Here is a 25,246-nt window from a genome sequence, read left to right as displayed (position 1 = left end):
CATTGAGACAATAGCACAGGACTCAGAGACCCAAGAGGGATGCGGTTTAAAGAATGAAATGTGGTTTTGCTTTTTGTAGATATAGCTCCGATGTTCGAGAAGTGGAAGAACTAACATAGACCAAAGATGCTCAGGATCTTGTGTAGGATGGATGCAAATTAAGAAGTCTCTGAAGAAGATTTTCATGGTTGTCAGGACTGATGAATTGTGTCCTGTGGAAAGGTGGTAGCTTGTGCTGAATTTAGCAACTTAGATTGAGAAGTTTTATTTTCAACCTAGAACATCCTACTTCAACTCCCTGTTGCATGTCCTAATAGCTTCAGCTATCAATCTGTCATTGATTACTGAAATCTTTTCTGGGAACTGATTAGATGGAAAAGAAAAATGATGGACCATTCAGAATCACCACAAATGGTACAAGGTAGATATTTAAAGTTCAGAAGACCAAGCTTCCTAACACATCCTGTGGACAGTTGTGGACGAACGTCAAAATATATTCAGAAAAACAGTACCTATTTTTGGAATATCACTTTGGCAAAGTTTGGGAAAGGCATGATTTTCTTATCTGAGCCAAGGAAATCTCACAGGATCCCACTTTTTATCATCCACAAAAACTGGGTGTGAGTTTTTCTTCCAAAAACATCTGAGACTAGAAAATGATATGTATGGTGAGTAGTTAGGACATTTGTGAGACTTTTGTAGAGGTAAAATCTCTGATGTCACTTCAGAGTGAACCATTTGACTGCATGAACCTTTTCTGCAGTCAACTGGTTCACGATGATGTACTAGGGCATTGAAAAGTACTGCTCATGATGTAGTCCAAGTGCAGCAAGGTTTTGGTCACTGGCTATTATTGCTTTTGAAATGGATTCACTGTGCATAATCTGCCCTAGACACAGGATAAAAAGTTGGTCCAGCTAATGACATTTTTGCTCAGAATTCCATATTTTTTTTTTCTCCATAAAGGAGAAAAAAAAGATGTCATGATAAAGATTAAATGCCTTAAAATCGTAAATTCATTTTTCTCTTTATTGGTATAGTGAGTACACATAATGGGCTTATTTAGAAGATATTCTTTAAGGTTTAATTCTCCACTGCAAGACAAAATGGGGGATGTTTTTACAGCTCCCAACAAGGCTGCTATAATTAAAACGAAGTTTGAGAGTTGGATGAAGAGAATTGATTATACAGACCATTTGAGACTCTCAGTTCATTAATGGGTGAGGAAAACCTAAGTACTGTGTTAGAGATAAAATAAAGAGCAATATAATCAGGCTTTCCCCCCACTTCCTCTAAAAATGTTCTTCAGAGAGTACTGCTTTGAGGTAGTAAAAAAGATTGAAGAATGAATCAGGGATCCTCTCAGTTTGCAATTTGACCTTTCAGCAAGAAGATGTGTTTATGGAAATTTCCGCCTGGAGTATTCTGGAATGTCACAGTATCCCACCTCATATTCTGGGCTCTGCTCCTTATTGTAAACCTGACACGGACTGTATAGAGCTGTGGGGAAAGAGGTTGCTGTTTGTATCCGTATGTTTATGATGAAATGAAGAAAGGAAGAATCACTTGGACATGATACCCAATATGGAGATTAGCGTGCTTCAGAGCTTCCTACCATCCTGGAATGCATGCTTTCTAGCCATTACAAGAGTATTACAAAACATTTCCCCAAATGATAAATTGCATGATATATTGGCTGTTTTGAATATAGGCAAACACAATGGAACAAAATGCCAAATTTGCATGAATTTGTAAGATAAAAAGGGAGACCTTAAAGAAATTGCAAGTTTATGGTGACTACCTTAGATCAAACCTCCCAGGATTACATGGTCATTCTGTCTCCTTTGTTTCTAGGGTAGATCTTATGGAAAAGTTTGACAGACACACATTTATGAAAAATATGCCATCAACTTGTCAAACTGGACAATCCAGACTGAAGTTGGACAGACCAAATTTCCCTTATTTTCTGATTGATCACTGGTATTCTAAGTAACCTCTAGGAATGCCAGTTTCTTCTGTAAAATGATGATACTTTTAGCTACTTCATAGAGAGTTGTGAGGATTAAGTTAAAAATATACGTAAAGAATTTGAATACGTTCCTATAACAGAGAAAGTACTAAATAAATGATAGATATCTGTACAAAACAAAATGAAGTAGAACAAAATGAAATAAAAAACAAAGACCAACTGACACTGTTTTCATGTGCCCTTAAATATATGAACCCTTTCAAATAAAGTTGCTGTTCCACTACAAGTAAGAAATACATTCAGTGTATTGTCTTTATAACAATATTTTGGTTTTGGTTTTATTTTTTAAAAGTGTACTTGGGTATGAGCAAGTTGCATTCCTATGAAGATATTCCATTAGTCATTCTCAGTAGTAATTGAGAGTGGGCTTTCCTACATACAACCCATCTGAGGTTCCTTTACTATGTTTTCAGTCTGTATCTACTGGTCTGCTTCCAGGACTTACATCCTTCAAAAGGAAATGTCTCCTCTCTGAAGGACAGGAGGGTCAGGGGACAAAACTCCACTTCCACCAGGTTTCAGATGGAGACACGATCTCAATTCAGGTTTAACTGTGACTAGTCACAGTGTGAACCTGGGATGTGTATTTTTCACATCATGATTAATCAGCAATAAATGTCCTGTACATATACCTATGAGGTGTGGATCCAGAAAGCATTCCTTTAAACCATGAACATGTCAAATACTGACATGCATTTAGGAAAGAGGCCCCCCTCCACTGTCATCATTTACAGGATGGTGACATGAAAGTCTCTAGTGCTCCTGTAAACCCTATACCATCTGCAGTGAGTCTGAAACGACTGGGCCCCCTGGTATTCTGATGACTAAATGAAATGAAATGGGCATATTTGTTAGAGTCAGCTGGGAAGCCACACGACTTGGTTAGTTCCCGAGTTCATAAATTTGTGTCAGAGCAAGAGGAGCCTTGGAAGCTCAAGTGAACCAATTTACCCTAAGTGCAAATGGCAGTTTTGTTATTTGGTGTCAAAGTTACCAGTCGCACAATGACAAGCTGCCATAACACATTTTCTTGTTCACTAAAGAACAAGGATTTCGTCGGTTAATATTCCTTGCAATGCTCCTTTTCATAATTTACAACAACTAGATGCTGATAGGTTATTTAACATTTATGAAGTTAAGATGTAATCAGAAAAACCCTGATTATCTTTACAAATAAAAAAGTTAAATTATTCAACTTTTTTTTTCTTTCTCCGTGGCTTCATTTCACAGCAGGTGCATACTTTACAATGGGACAAGTCAATCAAATAATCCTTTTTTAAATCTTTATTTATTTATTTTTTCTGAGAGCTGGAGCAGGAACAATTCTAAGAGGAAAACTATTAATTCTGCTTGATAGTTGCATTTGCTTCAAAACACTGGTTGCACTTAAAACAGTGCTTTTAGCAACCTGGCCTAAATTCTCCTCTGTATAGGGAGGGTATCTCGAGTATACCCTGTGGAAGTGAAAAGCAGTGCTCTTGAACACATCCATACCAATTGCATGGAAATTTGACACATGCTGTATAATAGCTATCATCTTCAACCCTTTCTACCTTACTAAATGGTAGGATTCCTGTCAGGAGGGGCAACATCTTATTTCTCTTTGCAACTCTGTGTGTCCAGCATCATGCCTTGCCTATGAGTAGGGCTTAGTAAACATATTCTTAGTTGAAAAAGTAGAGGAACCAATCTATGCAGAGATGAAATATATCCCATGAAGTTTTGAGCTACAAATAAAATTAACTCACTGGGTTACTGAATGAACTGTCCATGAGTTATACTTTCTCCATTCACATTTACTGTATCTAGAGCAAAGGTATTTTTTTTAGCTTTTTTTAACTGATCATAGAACTCATAAAAATCCATTTGCTTTCTGTATTGTTTAGGTAGAAAATAATAAGAAAATGTGGCCCATGTGGATGGTATTTTGCACCTATTTGATGAATAACCTGGAGAAAATAGCTTAGAATATCTAATTTGACTTTTTCCATTAGTAAGATGAGGAAAACAATTGGACGTTCTACATTGTTATGAGCATTAAATGAGATAAGTTGTTTATCTCTTAGCAAAGTGCCAAGCATATATTAAAACTCAATAATGTAAGATATACTTGTTAACATGTAAAAGAAATCCAAATCAGTAAAATGAGCTTTATGATTTTTCTGAAACTCACTAATCCTTGTTGTTTGGCTATTGCATGTGCAAGAAAAGACGACAATTGTCAATGTTGAATCAACCTAGTTAATGCAATACGAGATTTTTAGAAAGCTTAGTGCCAATTTTGAGTTTAAATAGAAAGTACATGATCTAGTACAACTGCAGCCAATGAGCTAACTGAACTCTAAGGATGTCTAATGTCTTCAGATGGGCCATATTGTGGCTAGCTAACCTTTAATCAAACTTGATTAATAAAAATCATTTATATCCTTAAGCAATATTAATTAAAATGATTTCTCAGCAGAAGCATTGTTGCCAATTCTTTTCTCTAATGGACTAAAAGATAAATGTGAAAAGAAAAGCACTAGTATTTCGTTATTAAGCATTAAATCTAAATAACTCACCATCCTTGGTGAGAAAAAGTACATGTTGAATGCAATGACACTGTTAATTAGAACATGATTAAGGGCTGGGATAGTTCAAAATATAGTCATCATCTTGATAAATTAGAATGGCTCATTATTATCTTCAGAGTTTAAATAATTTTGAATGTTTGGATTCTTAAGCAGCAGGGATATCCATCTTCATCCTTTTTCTGAGTAAACCATTTATGTTTCATGAAGTATTTTCTTCTTAATTTTCTTTAATTTTTCACCCATTAAGGTGACATATATCCTTTGCTCTCTTTAATATGAATATATAAGTTTTGATCCAAGGTTTTGAACTGGTAAAAAAAAGGTGAGAAGGAATGTTTAGGAGTATATTAATCTGGTTTATATGTTGTTTGTAGGTTCGAACAATAATGGCCAGCAGTTATTAAGAACTGCTTTACCATGCCATCTCAGTTCACGAAACAACAAAGCAAGGTAGGCATTGATTATTCTATTTTATAGATAAGAATCCTGAATTTGTTGCCTAAGGCCACAGGAAAACTAAATGATGGGGCTCAGTCCACGTAGAAACCAACACTTCTTTTTCTAGATGGTGAAAAAAAATTATGTATCCATAAGACAACATATGGTCTTTGGAAAATATGTATATGTTCCCTATTTGTCTTTAAAGAAAGGATGTGTGTGTGTGTGTGTGTGTGTGTGTGTGTGTTTTGGGTTGAGTGAATGTGAAGGAAGAGGTGGGATTTATAGTAAATAAAGTATATGATCATTTTTAAGCAGCCGATCATTTCCAATTTATTTGTGTTTGTCGGCATTGCAAATTGTGAAAACACTCCACTATTCTGTCCCTCCACTAAATTAGCAAACATTTTGTAAGGATATGTCCTTTTTCTATCATCTGATTTGGAAGTGCAAATAATACCCAATAGTAGAAGTCTGAGTTGATTCTTAGAGGTTGGAGTGTTTTGTTAATATCAGTATCGACATCAAGGTAATAATGAGGCAAAGTGGACCAAGATTTGCCTGAGACGTAAGAGAATAGCTAACGAGGCTTTAAAATAGCCTTTGAATAATCTCTTTGTAGACATTTGAGAGATGACTCTTCCCTCCTTCCACTAACTACAATCCTCTGACCCTGGAGTCTGGTTTTGCTAAGGCAGAGCTCTTCTTCTGGACTTTCGAATGGGTAGGTAGACTTTATACAGAAGATAACTGTGGCCAGGTGGATGTTTTCTCTTCAGGGTATTCACCATTTTCCACATCAATTCTTGTCTTGACATGTCCAGTAAAACATCATTCTCACTTGGTTTTTCACCAACACCCAGCTCAGTTTCTTGATCCTCTAGCCCTCTATCTCAAAAAGCAGAGTTGATGCATCATACATCTGAGGGACTTTGAGTCATAAATGAAAAGTTTGATTTGGATTTAAGAGAACAAAGATAGAAAGGAATTACTCTAAAAGGGTAGTAGTAGAGAGTGGACCTGAATTTGAATCCTGGCTCTGCTGTGTGACTTGAACATATCACTTCTTTGGAGATTTAAATTTCTTAATATGGAGATAATAATATTACCTGTTTCTTAGGGTTTGCATAAGCATTAACTGAAGTGAGGCAGGGGAAAGCTTATTAAAGTGTTTGGCACATATTAGGAATTTAACAAATGCAAACATAACAAGTAATATAAGTGCATGTATATGATATTGGCTATCAGTATCACCATTACTTTTCCGCTGGGTATTCTCCTAAACTCTCTATAACTCATCCCTTTGATGAGTAGGATTTATAAAATTGTTTATTGATAGCTCTGGAACCATTTGGTTTATCAATAGCACTGCAATCATAATTTGAAAGCTGAATTATAGTTAATTACCTAGGTAATTTTTTGGTTGTGAAGTAACCACATAGAACTTTTTCTTCCAGCAACTTACCTAAGGTTTTACTCTCCTCATATTGACCACAAAACAAAATGCATGTGAAAAAAAATCAATAAATTTAAGTATTATTTTGACTTTGGACATTTAAGAGAAACTTGTTTGATTTATATTTTTAGAGAATTATTAAAATTGACCACTACTTTGTTTTGTGTGATCCAGGGTTACTAAAAGTCAAACTAAATTAAGCAACTAAACTAAAACAACTAGTCAACTAAACTGTTAACCTTAAAGTCACATGCAGAACTTTTTAAGAAGTCTAAATTTCTTGACTCTCTCCCTAAAGATTCTTATTCAGTATACTTGTGGTGGAGACTCTGCTTTTGCACAAGCTTCCTAAGTGATTCTAAAATTTGTTTAGGTTTGAGAACTATAGAAATGGAATGTTTAGCTAATTATTCAGCTCTGCTTATGATGTAATCATTTTGAAATGCCAGGGAATATGATAAATATCTAGAAAACTCATTGTGAATACATAAACAACCTCCACTTGTAATAAGTTTGTTTTCTTTCTGTTGAAAATATATATTTGTGACTATTCAGGAACAGAAAAAATGTTTTTGTTATCCAAATCAAAACACAGCATGGGGTACTTTCCAATAAAATCAACTGTAGATTATACACAAGTCAAAATCATTTGACTGTTTACTGAGTTTGAAATCCTTCTAGGTACCAGGAAAAAGTTTCATTTCAGATTTTAATCTTTCCATATATTACAGGGTTTCTGTAATGGATTTTGTGCATCTGAAACTAGAAGATTGACAGGTCTGGATATCATAAATTTATTAACCATTGGTTAAATGGTCAGAGTTAGCAGGTAAGCTTTTTTACACTTTCTCTCAGTCTGGATTGGAATGAAAAAAATTTTTATTAATCTTGAGGTAGGCAAGAGTTAAGATTATAATATACAAGCAAAAGGTATGTTTTATTCCACAATGATATTTTTCTCAATGATGATATCATACATTCAACATAAAAATGTGATGTTTAATCAAAGAAAGAAAATGACATAAAGAAGTCTTGAAAATTGCTAATCCCATTATTTTATCATTTTGAAAATAAGGGCCTCCAGATACAGTAAATATTGGAGCAAGTACATTTAAAAATTGAGTAAGGGCAAAAATTAATTTTTCAAAAAGTAATCATGTCTACCCTTGGGATAGTATACAGAACCAGGTAAGTTAGGTCATCTGATATTTATAACAGTCCTACTTGTAGATGCATTCGTTATCTCAGAAAAAAAAAAGGAAAGATAAATTAAGGTCAGCTTACAGGTGGCACTACTAGAGCATAACTCCTAGTTTTCTTGTTCTTTTTACTTTATCTGTCTTAAAGTAAGATATCTTCAAATCCATACCAAGTCTGAAGTCATCTGGTTAGCAAAGGCAATCTGTATGTTTAATAATGTAAAAGTAATAGATAATCTGATAAACTGCAGGACTTCTGAACAAATAGCTAGAAAATCATCATGGACTTTGTTTATCATCATGGACTGAATTGGGATTGTGGAAAACCCTGGTTTGATTTTGAAAAATCTCTAAGGAAAATATGCAAATAGGTTGCAAGATAGCAATCCTACACCAAGAAGGTAAGAGCCCAGGTTCTCTAAAGGGGAATGTAAGTTTGTGTCTCCCTGTGAGAGGATTTGCCTTTTCCTCCATTGAAATTGAGAACGGAGTTCAGAAATATCTATGCCCCTAAAACTTAAAGATTACAGTGCTTAGTAACATATGCTGCTGCTACTGGTTATTCCTTTATGTTTTGTTAAATATGTTGTATAGTTACATTAAAGCAAAGGTTTATGGGTCATTTATAATTAAAATCTTAAAACAACTTATATTTTTCTTTCCTTATATACCTCTTGGTAAATTTTCTCCTCTGAATTTGAAGAAAAAAGACCTTTTAGATATACAGAAGGGTGTTGGCTTATGATAACTGAAGTTGTACATGTTAGACCTTGACATTATATGGATGATTCTATAACTTTTTTTCACTGAAATAGTTATTGAATTCAATGAAAAACAGGTCTTCACTAATTATTTCATGGAATGGATCTGCTGTCATGTTGAGCTGTGGCTAAACTTACTCTCATGAGGATAATATGTATTTGTTTCAATTTCATTTTAAGACTAGATATTAAAAACCAAATCAGGTATTTCTGAAGTACATTTAACATCTTAATCAGTTTTAAATTTTACCCGGAAAAAGAGCCCTTCTTATGTACTTTATGCTAAAAGATAGAAAAAGAAGATTTAACTCTAATCTTTATTCCACAGTGTTGATGTAATCAGGATTTTACCTGAGGATGATGCTTACACCAAAGTATAATAATGCACTAAATCACACAAGCAACTCAGTACAGAGAGGCAAAATTCAGCTACCACGTCTGGTCATGACTCAAGTTGCACAGACAGCATGAGCTGTTGTCTTTCCAAACTCCTGGTTCATTGATAAAACAGAGAGGGAATAATAGAATGCCAATGATTCAATCTAAGAAATCCTGAGGAAATGAATTACTTTGAATAAAGTAATTCTGACCTAAATAATTTGTCATATATATAATATACACACACCCTCACACGCATATACATAAAAACAGACTTTTTTAGGCTCTTCAACTTGAAAAAAAGTAGTGTTTTGATAGAAAGGTATATATGTAATATTCTATCATTTGTTATATATTACATGTAGTATATACACAAATCTACATTCACAGCTATACTTATCTATTCATACATGTATACTCATAAGTTTCTATACTCAGGAATATGGTTTGGATTATTCTGTTCACATTTATCCAGGAGATGGATTACAACCTTGCTAATTTGCTACATTTACATTTCTATCCTGGTCTCCATTTAATTTCCTTTAAAATGCTTTACACACACACACACACACACACACACACACACACACACACACACACACATTTTCTTTCTTTACCTGGTGGTGTCCAGGCCACAAATATGGAATAAGGCCCAATCACTGTAATGTTATATGGAGTATGGATTTCTTCTGGTGTTGATTCAGGCATTTGGACTATGTAATCATCACTGGTATTGCTTCCACCTTCAGTTTTGGCTTCTAACTTGTAACTGTACCTATGAAAGAAGAATTGCAGCAGGTCGGTGCACAGGAGACTTGGACGATGATTGCTGGCTTTTCTATTCATTGCTTAGTTCTAAATGTGTGACCAACTATAAGTTCTTTGCTCCCTTTCCAGAGTCTTTACCTTGGAGTTAGTAGTTTTTCTCACATAGGCAGCCTTCTCTCCAGACCATCTCTGTCTGTCTCTCCCAACTTTATTTTTAAGCTTCTAGTAATTCATGATCTTTCCTGAAGATTTCAGGAAAGTCTTGGAGTGTGCTGGTGGACCGTGAAAGACTCAAATTAATCTTCTCTATTTTTAAGGGAATTGAGGTTCAGGAAAATATGTTTAGAAGAAGAGGTTTTTAAATTGATCTGTTATTCCCTACAATAAAACTAAATTGTTCTCTATTCTCTACAATAAAACATCTGTTGATGTAAGATCTATTTTGTCTCTGCTGAGAAATGAATGGGAATGAACCACAAATATGTGGAACTTTTCCCTTCTAGACCTACATCTAGTTACCATGCAGAGAATACATAAGAGAAGAAAAAGGTAGTTGATGTAAAACAAACTCTTTGACTCTCTTTTATTGCTAATTTAGGAATCCATGTCTTTAAAGGTAATTTGATAATTTTTAAAGTTTAATACCTTGAACATTTTGTATATTTAAAAATTTTCATGCTTGTATTCAGATAGAAGATATTTATTCACATTTGTTTATACTTTAAAGGAATTTCATGTCATCTGAACAGTAACATAATGCTGTAGCACTTTCATCAATTACACTATGGCTAATGAATAAAATGATTAATTAGATACTTTAATAACATTTCAGTGGGATGTATCAAAAAATTAAAAAATCTCACTGGATGATTGGTAAAGTTTTCCTTTAGTTACCTGCTATTGGGCTCCAGGTGTTTATCAGTGAAATTCTGTTCCTCACCGCCACCCAGGAGAAGCAAGGTTCCATTACGACTCAATTGATATTGAGAAATGAGGCCATTGGGCTTTTCTGGAGGACTCCAATATAATTCCACTGTTGTAGAATTGATGATAATGTGTCGAGGTGTCACCCAAACCCCTGGCAAAAATAACACAATGAGGTTTTATTGTAAGGATAAAATAAATACCTTATCTAAAGTCATATCCTCACTTCACGAACTGATATTTTCATCTGCTGATTAAAAAGATCTCACTGTGAATAAAAAATACATTTGATTTAGCTTGGAGAAGAAGTACATAACCAGGCATAAATATATTTTTTTATTTTATTTTTGAATGTCTTACCACTAGTAGTGGAAAATGTCTCTCTTTTGTCTGTCACTCTGCATGTAATTCAACTAAGGTCTAAGAGACATTTTAAACTTTGATACTATTTACCTGGAATATACAGAAGAAAGCATTATCTAGCATTTACCTGAATTATACAATTAAAAAATAAGCATACTTTCCATTACCCTCTCATATCATGTGCTGTACATTGTTTTCCTTCTTTCTCTTTTGCTACTCTTTCTGGTCTCATTTACCAGCTCCTTTTCCCCTCTGGTACCTCAAAATAATGTAGTGCCTCAGGGACCAGTTCTCTGCCCTTTCTCCTCCTCTCTACTCATTTCCTCTCCTCCTCTCTCCCCCGCACCTCTTTTTCTTTTCTAATATTTAATAGGTGATGTCAACTCAGTCTCAATTTTTAAATATCATCCAAATGCTGAAGACTCTCAAACGTATACCTTTAGACTAATATTCTTCTGAGCTGCTGACTCATGAATCCATTTACTTTTTTTTTAAAAAAATTGTTCTTTTAGATATACAAGACAGTAGAGTGTAATTTGAAATATTATAAATACATAAAGTATAACTTGTTCTAATTAGGATTCCATTCTTGTGGTTGTATATTCTTGTGGAGTTCACTGGTGGTGTATTCATATATGAACATAAGAAAGTCCAGTCAGATGCATTCCACTGTTTCATCTATTCTGTTTAATTTGATATCTCTATTTGGATGATGACTTACACACTCAAAACTTAAAGCATCCCAAACAGAACTCTTGGTTTTCGTGTCCACAATCCATATACCTCCCAATCTTGTCTATCTACTCATTGTCTTGTATAAAAAATTTAAAATTAAAATTAAAAATTATCCTTGAGGCTTTACGTTTTCTTTCTCCCAAATCGTCAGGCCCTGCAGACTCTAATTTCCTATACCTTTACTGTCAACTCTTCTGGTCTAAGCCAAAATTTCCTTTCACAAACTCCTGTCACAGCCTTTAAACTGGTCTCCATGTTTTAAATCTTGGTCTTCTCTTCCACTGGTATCTTTCTAAAAGTATGTAAGTATATATGCAAGCCAGCAGAATCCTTATAAAATATATGTCTCTTTTGACTTTATTCAGATAATACAATTTCTACTTCTATGATGATCTGTATGGTCCTACATTTTTCTGAGTCTGAGCTAGCGGGCATCATTCTCTCCATCATTGATGAATTCCCAGTCACACCAGACTCCTTTCTGTACCCAGAATGCTTCAATTTCTTTCCTATCTCCTAGTCCCTACACTTTTATTGCTCCAGACAATGATACTTTTTCTGCATTTTATTCTCATAGTGAAGTTAGATAATGTGTAATTTCACCTGATCAGTATGGCCTTATTTGACCCTCATATCCTAACTCTGATCCTTTCTAAAGGGATTCCAACTGAGTTCAACCTGATCACATACCTTTTTTTTATTTCCTCCTTAACATTCAAATAATCTTATTTCCTTGACATGTCTTTATGTTTTTATGACTGTGTGGTCTGCTTTCAAAACAAAGTTAGTTCCACGAGGGCAGGGAGCTTATGGGTCTTATTTGTCAAGGTATGTCTATGAATTGCACAATGCCTAATAAATATCAAATGACTTGAGTTTCCAGGTAAATATACTACCTGCAAAATACAATGTTAAGCACTGGAGGCAGTAATAGGGAATGCAACAATGTCTAAGATGTGGCTTAGTCTTTCAAGGAGTTTGCCCTTCAGTATGAAAGGCAAAATAAACACACGACCTTAATTCAAGGTCAAACATTCAAGTACTCTTATCGATGTGCAAACCTATTGATGGAAAATCTAGCAATGACGAAGATCAATCCTACCACTTCATGTTGCCATTTAGTTATGCTCTGAATAGATATTGTAACTCTCCTAAGCTTTAAAAACCTCATTTCATTATATTAGGTTCCCTTGAATCAATAGCTTTGGGTTGACTGTATCTCCTGTATAAGTTACTCTCTAAAGGATAAGATTTTGATATGTTTAGAAGAAAAAAAATTCAGGACTTTCAAATATGAGTTATTTAGCAGCATCTTGGAAAAAAATCAAGATAGATTTCATAATGCTTCAAGTATACCAACTTTCTAAAAAGCAACATATTCTTGAGTAGAAAGAAGTCTATTCTGTTCTGAGAGCGTGTTCTGTACTATATACTTGGAAAAATCCACAAATCACAGTACACATTTATGTCTAGATTCCTCTGCCAACAGCTGCTAGGTGATGCAGACAATCATTTAGATTTCTGACTTAAACTTGATATTAATTTGTTGATTCAAGAGATAAAGTATGAAGGTTTAACTTGTAATCTGCTTCCTGTAGTCATATGTTTCTCACCTTAAAGAATGTGTTAAATAAAAATCACCACAGTTCTAAAAAGGCTGTTGCTTAATTTCAAATATAAACCCATCAATGCAGCCTGTGGATATGGAGGTAATGACATAAAGTGAAATGACATAAAACAAAAAAGAATTTTGAGTTTGTTCCAAGTTTTTAATAAAAGTTGACTTTTATATGTGTACAAGCTGGTGAAAGTTCTATTCAATTGATGATAATCCTGTGTCCATTGATTTGATTGATAAGATAAAGTACAAATGTATAAATAACTAAGTAAGCAGTGCGTTTTTTACTTGCATAATGAAATGGGGACATTGTTATCTTAAGAACTGTAAGAAATATATGATAGAGGAAGATGCACCTTTGGTGAGATGTGTTAGTAAGTCCGAGGTGGAGAATTTACCCTCTTCATTTCCTCACCCCAATCCCAAGTCTCAGAGGGCACTAGAAAAACCCATTCTGTATAACTGAGCAGGATACTTCTATAGTTGGGATAATTCAAAGGAAGAATGTGGACCATATCAAGAGAAATGCCTTAGGAGGATGAGGCAGGGGAAAATTAGCTGAGAGGTATAAAGTGGAAAGATCAGACCATAAACCTTGGTGAATCTTTTGATGCAAGGAGTACTAGAAAAGGAGCTATGTCTACTGGATTTGTTTTATGTTTATCTTGAGATCCATGCAACATTACTCATTTCTCATATTCCTACCACTTTTCATTCCAATTCAAGAATTCCAACATTTATTGTCGATTGGCTTTCTCCTGAACTCTGGTGACGTGAACCAGTTTGGTATTGTTCATGTCAGGGATGCACTAGCTTCTGGACTATTGACAAATTGTCAATGTAGTCATTCAACATTCTACCTAACTTTGTGTCAACTTCTGTGTTAGGCACTGTGGATATGGGCAAAAAGACCTAATATTCTCCCTCTTAAAGGACCTCACAATATCATGGTGAATAAATGTGTGTAGATAAAAAGTTATCATCCGGTAATGATAAATGCCTAGTGGCTGGAAGAGCAGTTAGGAAGGGTACCCTGACAGAGAGAGCAGGGTGAGAAGGGAAAGGGCACGAGCAGGTGGCCCTAGGGGCAGATTTCCATCAGGGGAGACATTGAGTTCAGTTTTGAACCAGTGGGAGTGAGCAAGTGGAAGGGTGTCTTGGCTGAGGGGAAGTTATATAAGTACTAGGGAGAGGGGAAAGTACAATAGCATTGCCAGTATGTTGTCATGGTTGCTGCATGGCATGGTGTTTTGGTTTAGATATGAGGTGTCCTCCCAAAACTCATGTGTGAGACCACACAAGAATGTTCAGAGGTAAAATGATGAGATTATGAGGACTGTGACCTAGGATTAACTGGGTCATAACTGTAGGAAGGTAGGGTATGCTAGAGAAAGTAGGTCACTGGGGGCGTACCTTAGGGGTATATATTTTGTTCCTGGTGAGCAGAGCTCTCTCTTTACTTCTGTTGCCATGTTCCCAGCTGTGTTCCTCTGCTACACCTTTCCGCCATGATGTTCTGCCTCACCTTGGGCCCAGAGCAATGGCGTTAGCCATCTATGGACAGAATCTCTGAAACCAAAAGCCAAAATAAACTTCTGTTCCTCTAAGTCGTTCTTGTCAGGTCTTTTGGTCACAGTGATGCAGTGCTGACTAATACAAAGCTGGTATGTACAGAAGACCAAAAGAATCACAAGTTTCACAGAATTTAAAGCCGATGGGATCTATTTTGCTTTACTAAGAAGATATGGATTCATGTTTCCTTGGATGGAAATGGAATTTTTTGGAGGTGACTAATATGAGATATGCCCTTTCTGGCAAAAGGGGAAAACAAATTGTAATAAGAGACATGAAAGAGATAGAAAATGACTAGAGATAGAGAACCTAATTAGGAGGATCCAGAGAAGTTAGAAGGATCATTAACTAATGCAGTGGCAGAAGGAATAGGAAAAGAATAATATCTTTAAAGAGATAACTTTAAGATTTAAAATTAGCTGGATGCTGTGGTGCATGCCTGTAGTCCCAGTGGTTCAGGAGACTGAGGCAGGAGGATCTCAGCAAAGAAGCAAAGTGGTAAGCAACTCAGTGAGACCCTGCCTCTAGATAAAAAATACAAAATAGGACTGGGGATGTGGCTTAGTGGTTAAGTGTCCCTGAGTTCAATCCCCACTACACTTGTACCCCCCCCCCCACAAGAAACATTGAAAATTAACAAGATTTGAAAGAATTTCATATCACATCCTGAGGAAAAGGGAAGCATAAAGAATGTCAGGTTCAGGCTTAGGTGATAGGTGGAAGGTGGTACTCGAGGGGGAAACAGGAAGAAAAGTAAGGTGGGAAAACTGGTGGTGAGAGAGAGATTATCTAATTGCTGAAGAAATGAGGTTTAGGTATTTGAAAAACACCCTGGTATGAATATCAGTAGATACATAGGTCCTAAACGGATGGGCATACCCTTAGTGAGGATCTTAGTAGGTGGGAGCTCTCAACCTTCATTAGGAGATGAAGCTGGGACTTGAGAATCACAAAGGAGTCTGCAGAGTTAATAAGTGCAAAGAGTAGAGCAAGTGTCCAAATGAGCACCAACAGTTAAAAGAAGGGCAGAGGAAGAAGAATTCTGAGTGAAAGTGAGACAGATTAGTCTTCTCTATCTTTTCCTTTTCCCCATTATTGATGCTAGAGGAAAGCAAGCCTGAAATTTTGCATGATTTAACTCTGAAATGAATTAGAGCTCGCTGGATGGCAGTAGTTGCAATAAAAGAGAGTAATAATCCAATTCAAACTCTTCTACTATTTGACTCTTCCCACTATTTGACTAAAGGTACACAATTTTCTGTGAGGATAAAATTGTACAGAACTGTGTCCAACTTATCATGAAGTCATAATATATATTAAGATATTTTTTAGATTGAAAATGAAAAAGAAATGAGAAGAGCTTGGGGTGGTTATGAACAAATGCTTCTTTTTTTCTATATCCATTTAGGAATCTCAAATCCTAGACCTTCAGATTGTGTCTGGTTTATTCCAAAATTGGCATTTTAAAATTAGTTAAATCTGGGTTAGTGATTCAAAGGGATATAATTTTCTTGTTTCTAATTTACAGTAAAACAATAGTATTTAATGCTATTGTTGATTTGTTCCCTTAAAACCCCCATGCTAAGCATTCAACTCCATTTATTTCATGTGCAGGTTATATACAAATGGCATGTATATAGCCAGAAAGTGGATCTATATCCATGTTTCTTCTGCAGAGAAAACCCTGCTTAGTTTTTTATCTATTTGCATGGTTATTTGTATTAAAGAAATGGTGCCTACATTTAAATTATCTAAGAAAACGTTTCTCATATGATACTTTTCTGCACTGTTGAGAGGCATAATTTTGAAGTCATAAAATCTGATCCCTTTCAAGAAATTTTGTTGGGGGAAAACAGATGTATATTTCTAAAGAAAATTAAAACAGGAATTTGGTGAGTGAACTGGAACAAGAGACCCTATACTTTGTCAGGCTTGAGTTTCAGCCAAAACTGGTTGATAGATCCTTTAGAAATTATCCATTATCATCAAAGTATCCATTTGATAGTTTACCTTTCCAAAAAATCCACTGCTGGTTTCTTCCTTTCAAAGGAACACTAAGCTTTTTGACATGAAACATTCTTTATATAGAAAACATCATTAGTGAATTCCTGGTGAGGAGCCATATGCCCCATATGTGGAATTTTCCATTTTATTCCCCATTTACTGGTAGGAAGTTCAGGTCTAATATTCTGAGGTACAACAATCCCTTTCATTAGAAGAGTAATGGACAAGGAGCTCAGGACTCTACCATGGTAACTAATACTATATTTCTGTTTAGAATCTTATTTATGCCTCAGTTTCCCCACAAGAAAACAGGCAGAAAACAAAGATTAATAAATAATTAGTGGATCCCTAAAACAGGTCACTAAGGATATTTTTCTCTTCAAAATAAATGACATCATCTATCCTAGTTTCCAGCCCATGGGTAACCATTGTCAGCAGTTGGGTGTATTTACTTCCGGATACCTTTTCTGTACATTTGTTTATTTGCCATTAGAAATGAATACTATTTTCTAAGAAATTAATACACATTAATATAGCTCTATGACGTTCTTTATGTATGTAAAGATCATCTCATTCTTTTAAACTAATACATGGAATTCCACAATATGAGGATACCTGAATTTACTTAGCAATTCCCCTATTCATGGATATCTAAATCCCTCCCAACATTAAGCAAACAAGCAAACAAACAAATACAAAGAACAAACAACTTTAAATGTCTCCTTGTGCATGTGGTGTGTGGGTTATAGTTTCAGGCACAGATAATAAGTAGACCTGCTATGCCATGAGGAATTATGATTTAAACTTTGAATAGACTACCAATTTGCCTTCCAAGCTGAAGAGCCCACATTACATTCCCTCAGACTGTGCTTGATTGGACATGTCATGCATTGTGTATCTATCAACAGTCTATTCTTTGTGGTCCACCCCAAGTTACCTGCTCCATCAAACCTTTCAATACCTGTGCTGGGTTGTAAGTACTCCCTCCCCAGGTTAACCTGTGTGCTCTATCCATTTGTTCTTTCTTTCTTTCTTTCTTTTTTTTTTTTTTTTTCAGTACTGGGGATTGAACCCAGGACCTTGTGCTTGCGAGGCAAATACTCTACCACCTGAGCTATATCCCCAGCCCTCCATTTGTTCTTTTTTAACAGCATCTTTCAGATTCTCTTTTCATATGTGTCTGGGTAATTATCTGACCATCATTCCTACTTCATTACAAGTTCTTGAGGGCAGCAAGTATTTTAGTGAACTTCAGCAGTGAGCACAGTGCTTAGTATATTTTAGGTGCTCTGGAAATACTTAACTTTGGAGTCTTTTGAGAAACTTCATATTCAAGTATTTTATTATTTTTCTGCAGACAAGCAAATCTAAGAGGCTTAAAGAATTGAAACCAAACTCACCTTGAGAATCCACATATGGTTCAGTTAATCCTGGAGAAGGGAAACAGAATACATATATTTTTTGTCCCTGTCAACTTTATTCCTCCTTCCTTATTTGTTATGAAAGTGTTTATAGAGTTCACTGTAGAATGCCATATGAAAACTTTTCCCCCCAAATCATGGATGTTTTTTCATTACCTTGAGGGGCTGCCTGCAGGGTCTGACCTAGAAAAGGCTCACTTGAAGTGCATCCAGCAGATGTACAAGCTGTAAGTATGAAGCTGTAGTTGGTATATGGCTGGAGACCTGGAAAGAACAAACAGGAAGTGAAATATATCATGAGGGGATTGTTTCTTATCAATTAACAACCAGAAGTAACATGCAGAGTTGTAGATGTGATATGCAAAAACTTTAACACCCTCTTTGAAACACACTTTCTTTGTAGTGCTGCAGATCCAACCCAGGGCCATACACACACTAGGCAAATGCTCCACCTCTTGAGTTACACACCCAGCTCCCTAAAACACTCTTTAAAGAATGTATAAATTTCATAACAGTTAAATATTAATAAAAAGTTAATTTTTCATTGATAAAAATAAATTATCAGTCTTAGAAGAGACCTTAAAATTCATGTAATCCATTGGTCTCCTGATTTCCCTTTAAATATGTCATTGAAGATACTGTCCCACCTGTGACTAGAGTGTTTCATGTCCCTGAGAGCCTACTCTGCTCGTAAAGACCTCTAGGGGTCTCCTTATTTTGTTTGAAAATCCTTCCTTATATTGTGGTGAAATCTTTCTATTGCTCCCACCCTTGGGGACATATAGAACAAATCTAATTTCTTTTCCACATGACAGTTCTTTAAATATTTGTAGACAGTTATCCAATCTCCCCCGAGTATTCTCTTCTCCATGCTAACCACCTGAGCTTCTGCAACAGCTTCTTGTAAAAATAGGGCCATAAAAAATAAAAAGAAGGCTAGTGTCAATATTTTCTGGACCCGAGCCACATTCAGTTCATATTAACACCAACCAACACTATTTTTTAACTGTAATCCTCCACCATCTATGCCCAAAATGAATCATTTCACACTCATGGGATACATTGTTTTTGGGTTTATACACAGGTTAAGGATAACTTGATGGCGGATATTACTTATTACTTCTTTTGTATTTAGAATATGATACAAACAGTAACTGTTCAATATGTTCATAGGGAAAAATGACAATCCATTTACAACAAAAGTTGTATATTGTTATATTTCACCACTCTGGCTGGTGACCTTGGACAAGTTATGTAGCTTCTCTTTGCCTTGGTCTACTGATCTGTAAAATGGGGAATCACTATAGCATGTAGCTTATATGAGAAGATGAAATGGGATACCTAGAGTAGTATTTTATATTAGCAGGAGCAACATTAAGACTCAGCACCATTCAGCAAGGGGTATATTGAGACTAATAAGACATCTCTTCCTTTGATTCTTAGAAACGTTCAAACAATATCAAAGCTTTCTTTAAAAACAAAAACTTTTTAAAAGAGCAGTCCTTAGCGTACATGTTAAATAGTTGAACTGTGTTATAACATGGATCCAATGATTGCTTCGCATATTTTTTCATAAATTTTGAACTACATTTTGGTGGAGTGACATTCACGTGTCACCCTGTCATTTTATGTAGATTTTCGTTCAAATGCTACTTTTAAAAGATTTTGACCGCTCTATCTAAATAAGACACCCATCCTTTTTTATCTCCTTAAATTATTTTCTTCTTTCAGATCCATCAGCATTCTCTGATGTTTCCTTATGCTTCTATTTATTGTTTGTCTTCCCCTGTGTTATGTAATCTCTGAAAAACCAGGAGTTTGTTTCAAATAGCTACAGGCACAAAGTAGGTGCTTATTAGATGAAGAAAAAGAAATTAATGATCTGATTCATTTAGAACAGGAACAGTAGTCTGGGTTCTCTACTAAAGCAATAATGTTCTGCAGCTGGAGCTGCTCCAGGATTCAGTCTCAGGCCCTTTGTGTTTCCTTATCAATTTAGTGATAAGATGCAGGTACTTATTTGATTATAATCTTCCATTTGGTTGCTATGGAGGATTTGCATAATTTTGATATTTACCTGATGCACAGAAGAGGAAATATGACTAAAGATCCAAGCCATACCCAAGCCACATGTTTGATAAAAGCTTATGAGAAAATGCTAAGATTATAAAATACAGAGTTCAAAAGAAAACAGGAGAGAATTTCCAAGAATGAAAGTCAGAGTCTGCAGTGGTAATCTGATTGTCTGACAATGGCCTCCTTGCACTCCCACGACTGGAACAGGGGGTCTTGACCATTGTAATACCATCTCATCTGAACGTCTGACTTTCTCTGTTAGAATGCAAGTGCTTTGAGAGTAGGGATGGATTTATTTATTTATTTATTTTAGTCTTTAGTTCCTATAGTGAGTATTTTGGGTATTCAATACTAGTTAAATATTGTTTAAAGAAAAGCAGATCCACAAAAGTGCCCCATAAGGATGACTAGGCTAGAGGCTGTGAGGCTGGGATGTCTTCACCAGGAGGATCTTCCTCATAATTCTGTGGGTATCCTTGTCCACAGCATCAATTTCACTGAGTTGGAGATTCTCTAGCTGCAGGATATTAACAAAATAGTAACAAAAATATGTAATTTGTAAGTAATAAATATTTCTAGTTTTTTTTTTTTTTTTCCTGAAAACCAGATATAATAAATATGGTTGGTAAAAGTGAAAAGGTATTTGTGGGCAATTTATCCTCAAGTGCTTTTTTTCTGGAATATCTGATAAATTAAAAATGGTCTTGTTTCCTTGTTCTGTGTTTTTACTGGTCTAGTTTCAGACAGGCAGTAACGGCTGAAGAATATTTTAGAATGGGTATTAGGGAAAGAAGAGAAAAATCATCACAGTGGTTTACTGAGGTTTATTAGAGGATTAAGGGTATTTGTAGTGAAGGTAATGGTTAAGAGGAAAATCCACGTCTATAAAAATGTAAATTGTCATTTCCTTACAAATCTTAAGCAAGTTGAGTGGCATCCTTTTTACACAGTCTAGAATTCTAGCAGGTAACTGTTTAGAGATGGAGCATCAGGCAACACAGCTAGTCCTTAAGAATTTCTGAAAGACTGAGGGCTGTGCCAAAAGAGCTTGCTACAGGTGTTTAAATCAGATGAGATGGGATCACTTAGCAGAGTGTCACTTGGCTGGTGGAGGGACTATGCTTCTTTTAAAGCTACTTGGGTACCAGAATTAAGGGATGATTTAGAACTCAGCTTTGAGCAGAAAGCCTCAGTCCAAAGGTCAGAAGAGTTCGAACACATTGCCAAATCAAGAGAAGACTGCAGCTGTAGGAATCACAATACTTAAATGCTAAACATACTACAGAGCCATAGTAACCCAAACAGAAATTTACTGGACTAAAAACAGACACATAGACCAAGGAAACATAATCGAGATCCCAGGATTAAAATCATGTATCTTCAGCCAACTGATTCTCACAAAGGTGCCAGTAATAGACATTGAAGACAGCCTATTTAACAAAAATGTGCTGGGAAAACTGGGTATTAATATGCAGAAGATTGAATCTCAACCCCTGTGTCTCATCCTGTAGAAAAATCAGCTGAATACAGATCAAAGACCTAATGTAAGACCCCAAACTCCAAAACTACTAGAAAAAAACACTTCAAGGTAATGGTGTAGGCCGTGATTTTAAAAATGTAATCCCAAAGCACAGGGAACAAATGTGCAAAGATGGACTAATGAGATTATGTCAAACTAAAAGCGTTCTGCACAACAAAAGAAACAATCAACAGAGAGAAAGGATGACCCATAGAAAGGGAGAAAATACTTTCTAACTGTTCATCTGACCAAGGATTAATATTCAGAATATAAAACTCAAAAAATTTAACAATAAAAAAAACACAAGCAATATAATTTAAAAATCAACTAATGATCTGAATAGACACATCTGAAAAGAAGAACAACAAATGTCCAACAAACATGAACTAATGCTCAATTTAATTAGCCAGCAGGGAAATGCATATCAAAACTACAAGGAAGCCCGACATAGCGGCACATGCCTAGAATCCCGGTGGCTCTGGAGGCTGAGGCCAGGAGGATCAAGAATTCAAAGCCAGCCTCAGCAATGGCGAGGTGCTAAGCAACTCAGAGAGACCCTGTCTCTAAACAAAATACAAAATAGGCTATGGGTGTGTCTCAGTGTTTGCACTTGGGTTCAATCCCTGGAGCCAAAACAAAACAAAACAAAACAAAACAAAACAAAAAAACCAAAAAGAAAAAAGAAAAAGAAAAAAAAAAAAAGTCAAAAAACAAACAAACAAACAAAACCACCACAAAACAAAACAAAAACTACAATGAGATCTCATATAATCTCAGTTAGAATGACTATTATAAAAAATTATAAATAAATTTTGGTGAAGATGTAGAAAAAACTCTCAAATTGTTGGTGGAAATGTAAATTAGTATAACTATTATGGAGAACAGCATGTAGATTTTTCAAAAAACTAAAAATAGGTCTACTATATGATTCAACTGTCCACTACTAGGTACTTATCCCAAGGAACTGAAATCAGTGTGTCTGAGAGACATCTACACTTACATATTTATTGCCCCATTGTTCACAATAGCCAAGAGAAAATCAATCTGTGTTCACTGATGAATGAATGGATAAAGATAATGTGGTATATACACACAATGGAATGTTATTCACCTATAAAGAAGAATGAAGTCCAGTCATCTGCTGCAAATTGACGGAAATGGTAGACATTGATTGTATTGAGTGAAATAAGTCAAACACAGAAAGATAACTACAATACCATCTCTTTCATAGGTGAATGTTAAAAAATGTGATTCTGAATGTAGAGAGTGATGATAAGGATTTGGAAGATGCTGGGGGAGGGAGCATGGATAAAGGAAGACCGATTTGATCAGAGCCCATTCTAGGCAAGTACTGAAATATCACATTTAACCCCATTAATATGCATAATTAGAACATGTTACTTAAGAATAAAATAATAGTATATATGGTACCAACATTTGGTAAAAACAATGAAGGTCTTGTGACATTCCCAGAGGTTTGATAAATTTTAAGATAAAATAATTGAACAATTTGGGAAAAAGAAAAAATTAATCCATGTGGTGAATGAGTGAAAGATTGAAGAACCAGAAAGAATGGGGCTTGGGACCTCAAGTGAAGTTGTGAGGTGGACGATCTTCATCTAATTCATAGGCTGTTTTTTCTTAACAGCTTAGATCTGACTCTGAATTGTGGTGATGCTGGACAATTTAAAGAGCTATGTGAGGCAAAGGGCAGAAATACACAGACCCGTTTCAACAGATATTTGCAAATATGTAACTCCACATCTGCCTTATTGTTGTTGTTGTTTTGATGATGATGATGATTTAATAGTGCTGGAGATGGACTGGGGATTGAACCCCAGGGTGCTCTACCATTGAGCTTCATCCCCATCCCTTTTCATTTTTCATATTGAGACAGGATTTCACTTCAGTTGCCCACGCTGTTCCTGAGTTGTGATCCTCCTGCCTCAGTATCCTAAGTAGCTGGGATTGTAGGTGCAGACACCACACCCGGCTAGAATATTATTATAAGTATTTTAACAAATCTTAATTATGTACATTGTGGCGAGAAATAAATATAAATATGTATAAAAGAAACATTTAAAGGATTATAATAATGTATATTATATATTATAAAAATATAAAGGAAATATATTTAAAGGATTTTGCTCAAACATGAAATCAATATAAAAACTGTAAAGTTCCCATAGCACAAGAAATAAAAGCAAGAATCAACAACTGGGATAGATTCAAACTAAAAAGCTTTCTCTCAGCAAAGGAAACTATCAGTAATGTGAAGAGAGAGCCTACAGAGTGGGAGAAAATCCTTGCCACTCATATTTCAGATAGAGCACTAATTTCCATAATATATAAAGAACTTAAAAAACTCTACACCAAGAATACAAATAATCCAATCAACAAATGGCCTAAGGAAATGAGCAGACACTTCACAGAAGAAGATCTACAAGCAATCAACAGATATATGAAAAAATGTTCAACATCTCTAGTAATAAGAGAAATGCAAATCAAAACTACCCTAAGATTCCATCTCACCTCAATTAGAATGGTGATTATCAAGAACACAAGCAACAATAGGTGTTGACAAGGATGTGGGGAAAAAGGTACACTCATACATTGCTGGTGGGGCTGTAAATTAGTGCAGTCACTCTGGAAAGCAGTGTGGAGATTCCTCAGAAAGCTTGGAATGGAACCACCATTTGACCCAGCTATCCCACTCCTTGGCCTATACCCAAATGACTTAAAATCAGCATACTACAGAGATACAGCCACATCAATGTTCATAGCTGTTCAATTCACAATAGCCAGATTGTGGAACCAACCTAGATGTCCTTCAATTGATGAATGGATAAAGAAACTGTGGTATATATATACAATGAAATATTACTCTGCCATAAAGAATGATAAAATTATGGCATTTGCAGGCAAATGGATGAAATTGGAGAATATCATGCTAAGTGAGACAAGCCAATCTCAAAAAATCAAAGGACGAATGATCTCGCTGATAAGCGGATGATGACACATAATGGGGGGTGGGAGGGGCTAGTGTTAGGGTTAGGGTTAGGGTTAGGGTTAGGGTTAGGGAGGGTGGCAAGAATGGAGGAAGGAAGTACTGTATAGAGGGAAAAGAGGGGTGGGAGGGGTGAGGGGAAAGGGAAAAATAACAGAATGAATCAAACAACATTACCTTATGTAAATTTATGATTACACAAATGGTATGCCTTTACTCCATGTACAAACAGAGAAACAACATGTATCCCATTTGTTTACAATAAAAAAAAGAAAACAATGAAACTCAGGTCTTCTTTGGTGGTGGCTGTTCTCTTTTCATTGGATTCTATACATTAAATATATTTTATGAGAGAATTGCAGTTATTTTCAAAGAAATTAATTATTCAATCACAAAAATAACATA

At 35.4% G+C, this 25,246-nt stretch overlaps 1 protein-coding gene across 1 annotated transcript in view; it reads right to left on the bottom strand.

Moving 5' to 3' along the window:
- USH2A (usherin) overlaps positions 1 to 25,246 on the bottom strand; it is a 777,454-nt gene that overhangs the window by 107,865 nt on the left and 644,343 nt on the right. Inside the window, 3 exon segments of the mRNA XM_079107116.1 lie at positions 9,452 to 9,609; positions 10,497 to 10,680; positions 18,396 to 18,503. Of these exon segments, the coding sequence (XP_078963242.1) occupies positions 9,452 to 9,609; positions 10,497 to 10,680; positions 18,396 to 18,503 (450 nt within the window).

This window comes from Sciurus vulgaris (assembly GCF_902686455.1).
Source record: "Sciurus vulgaris genome assembly, chromosome: 12".
NCBI lineage: Eukaryota > Metazoa > Chordata > Mammalia > Rodentia > Sciuridae > Sciurus > Sciurus vulgaris.
This window is presented reverse-complemented; position numbering and strand designations above follow the sequence as displayed.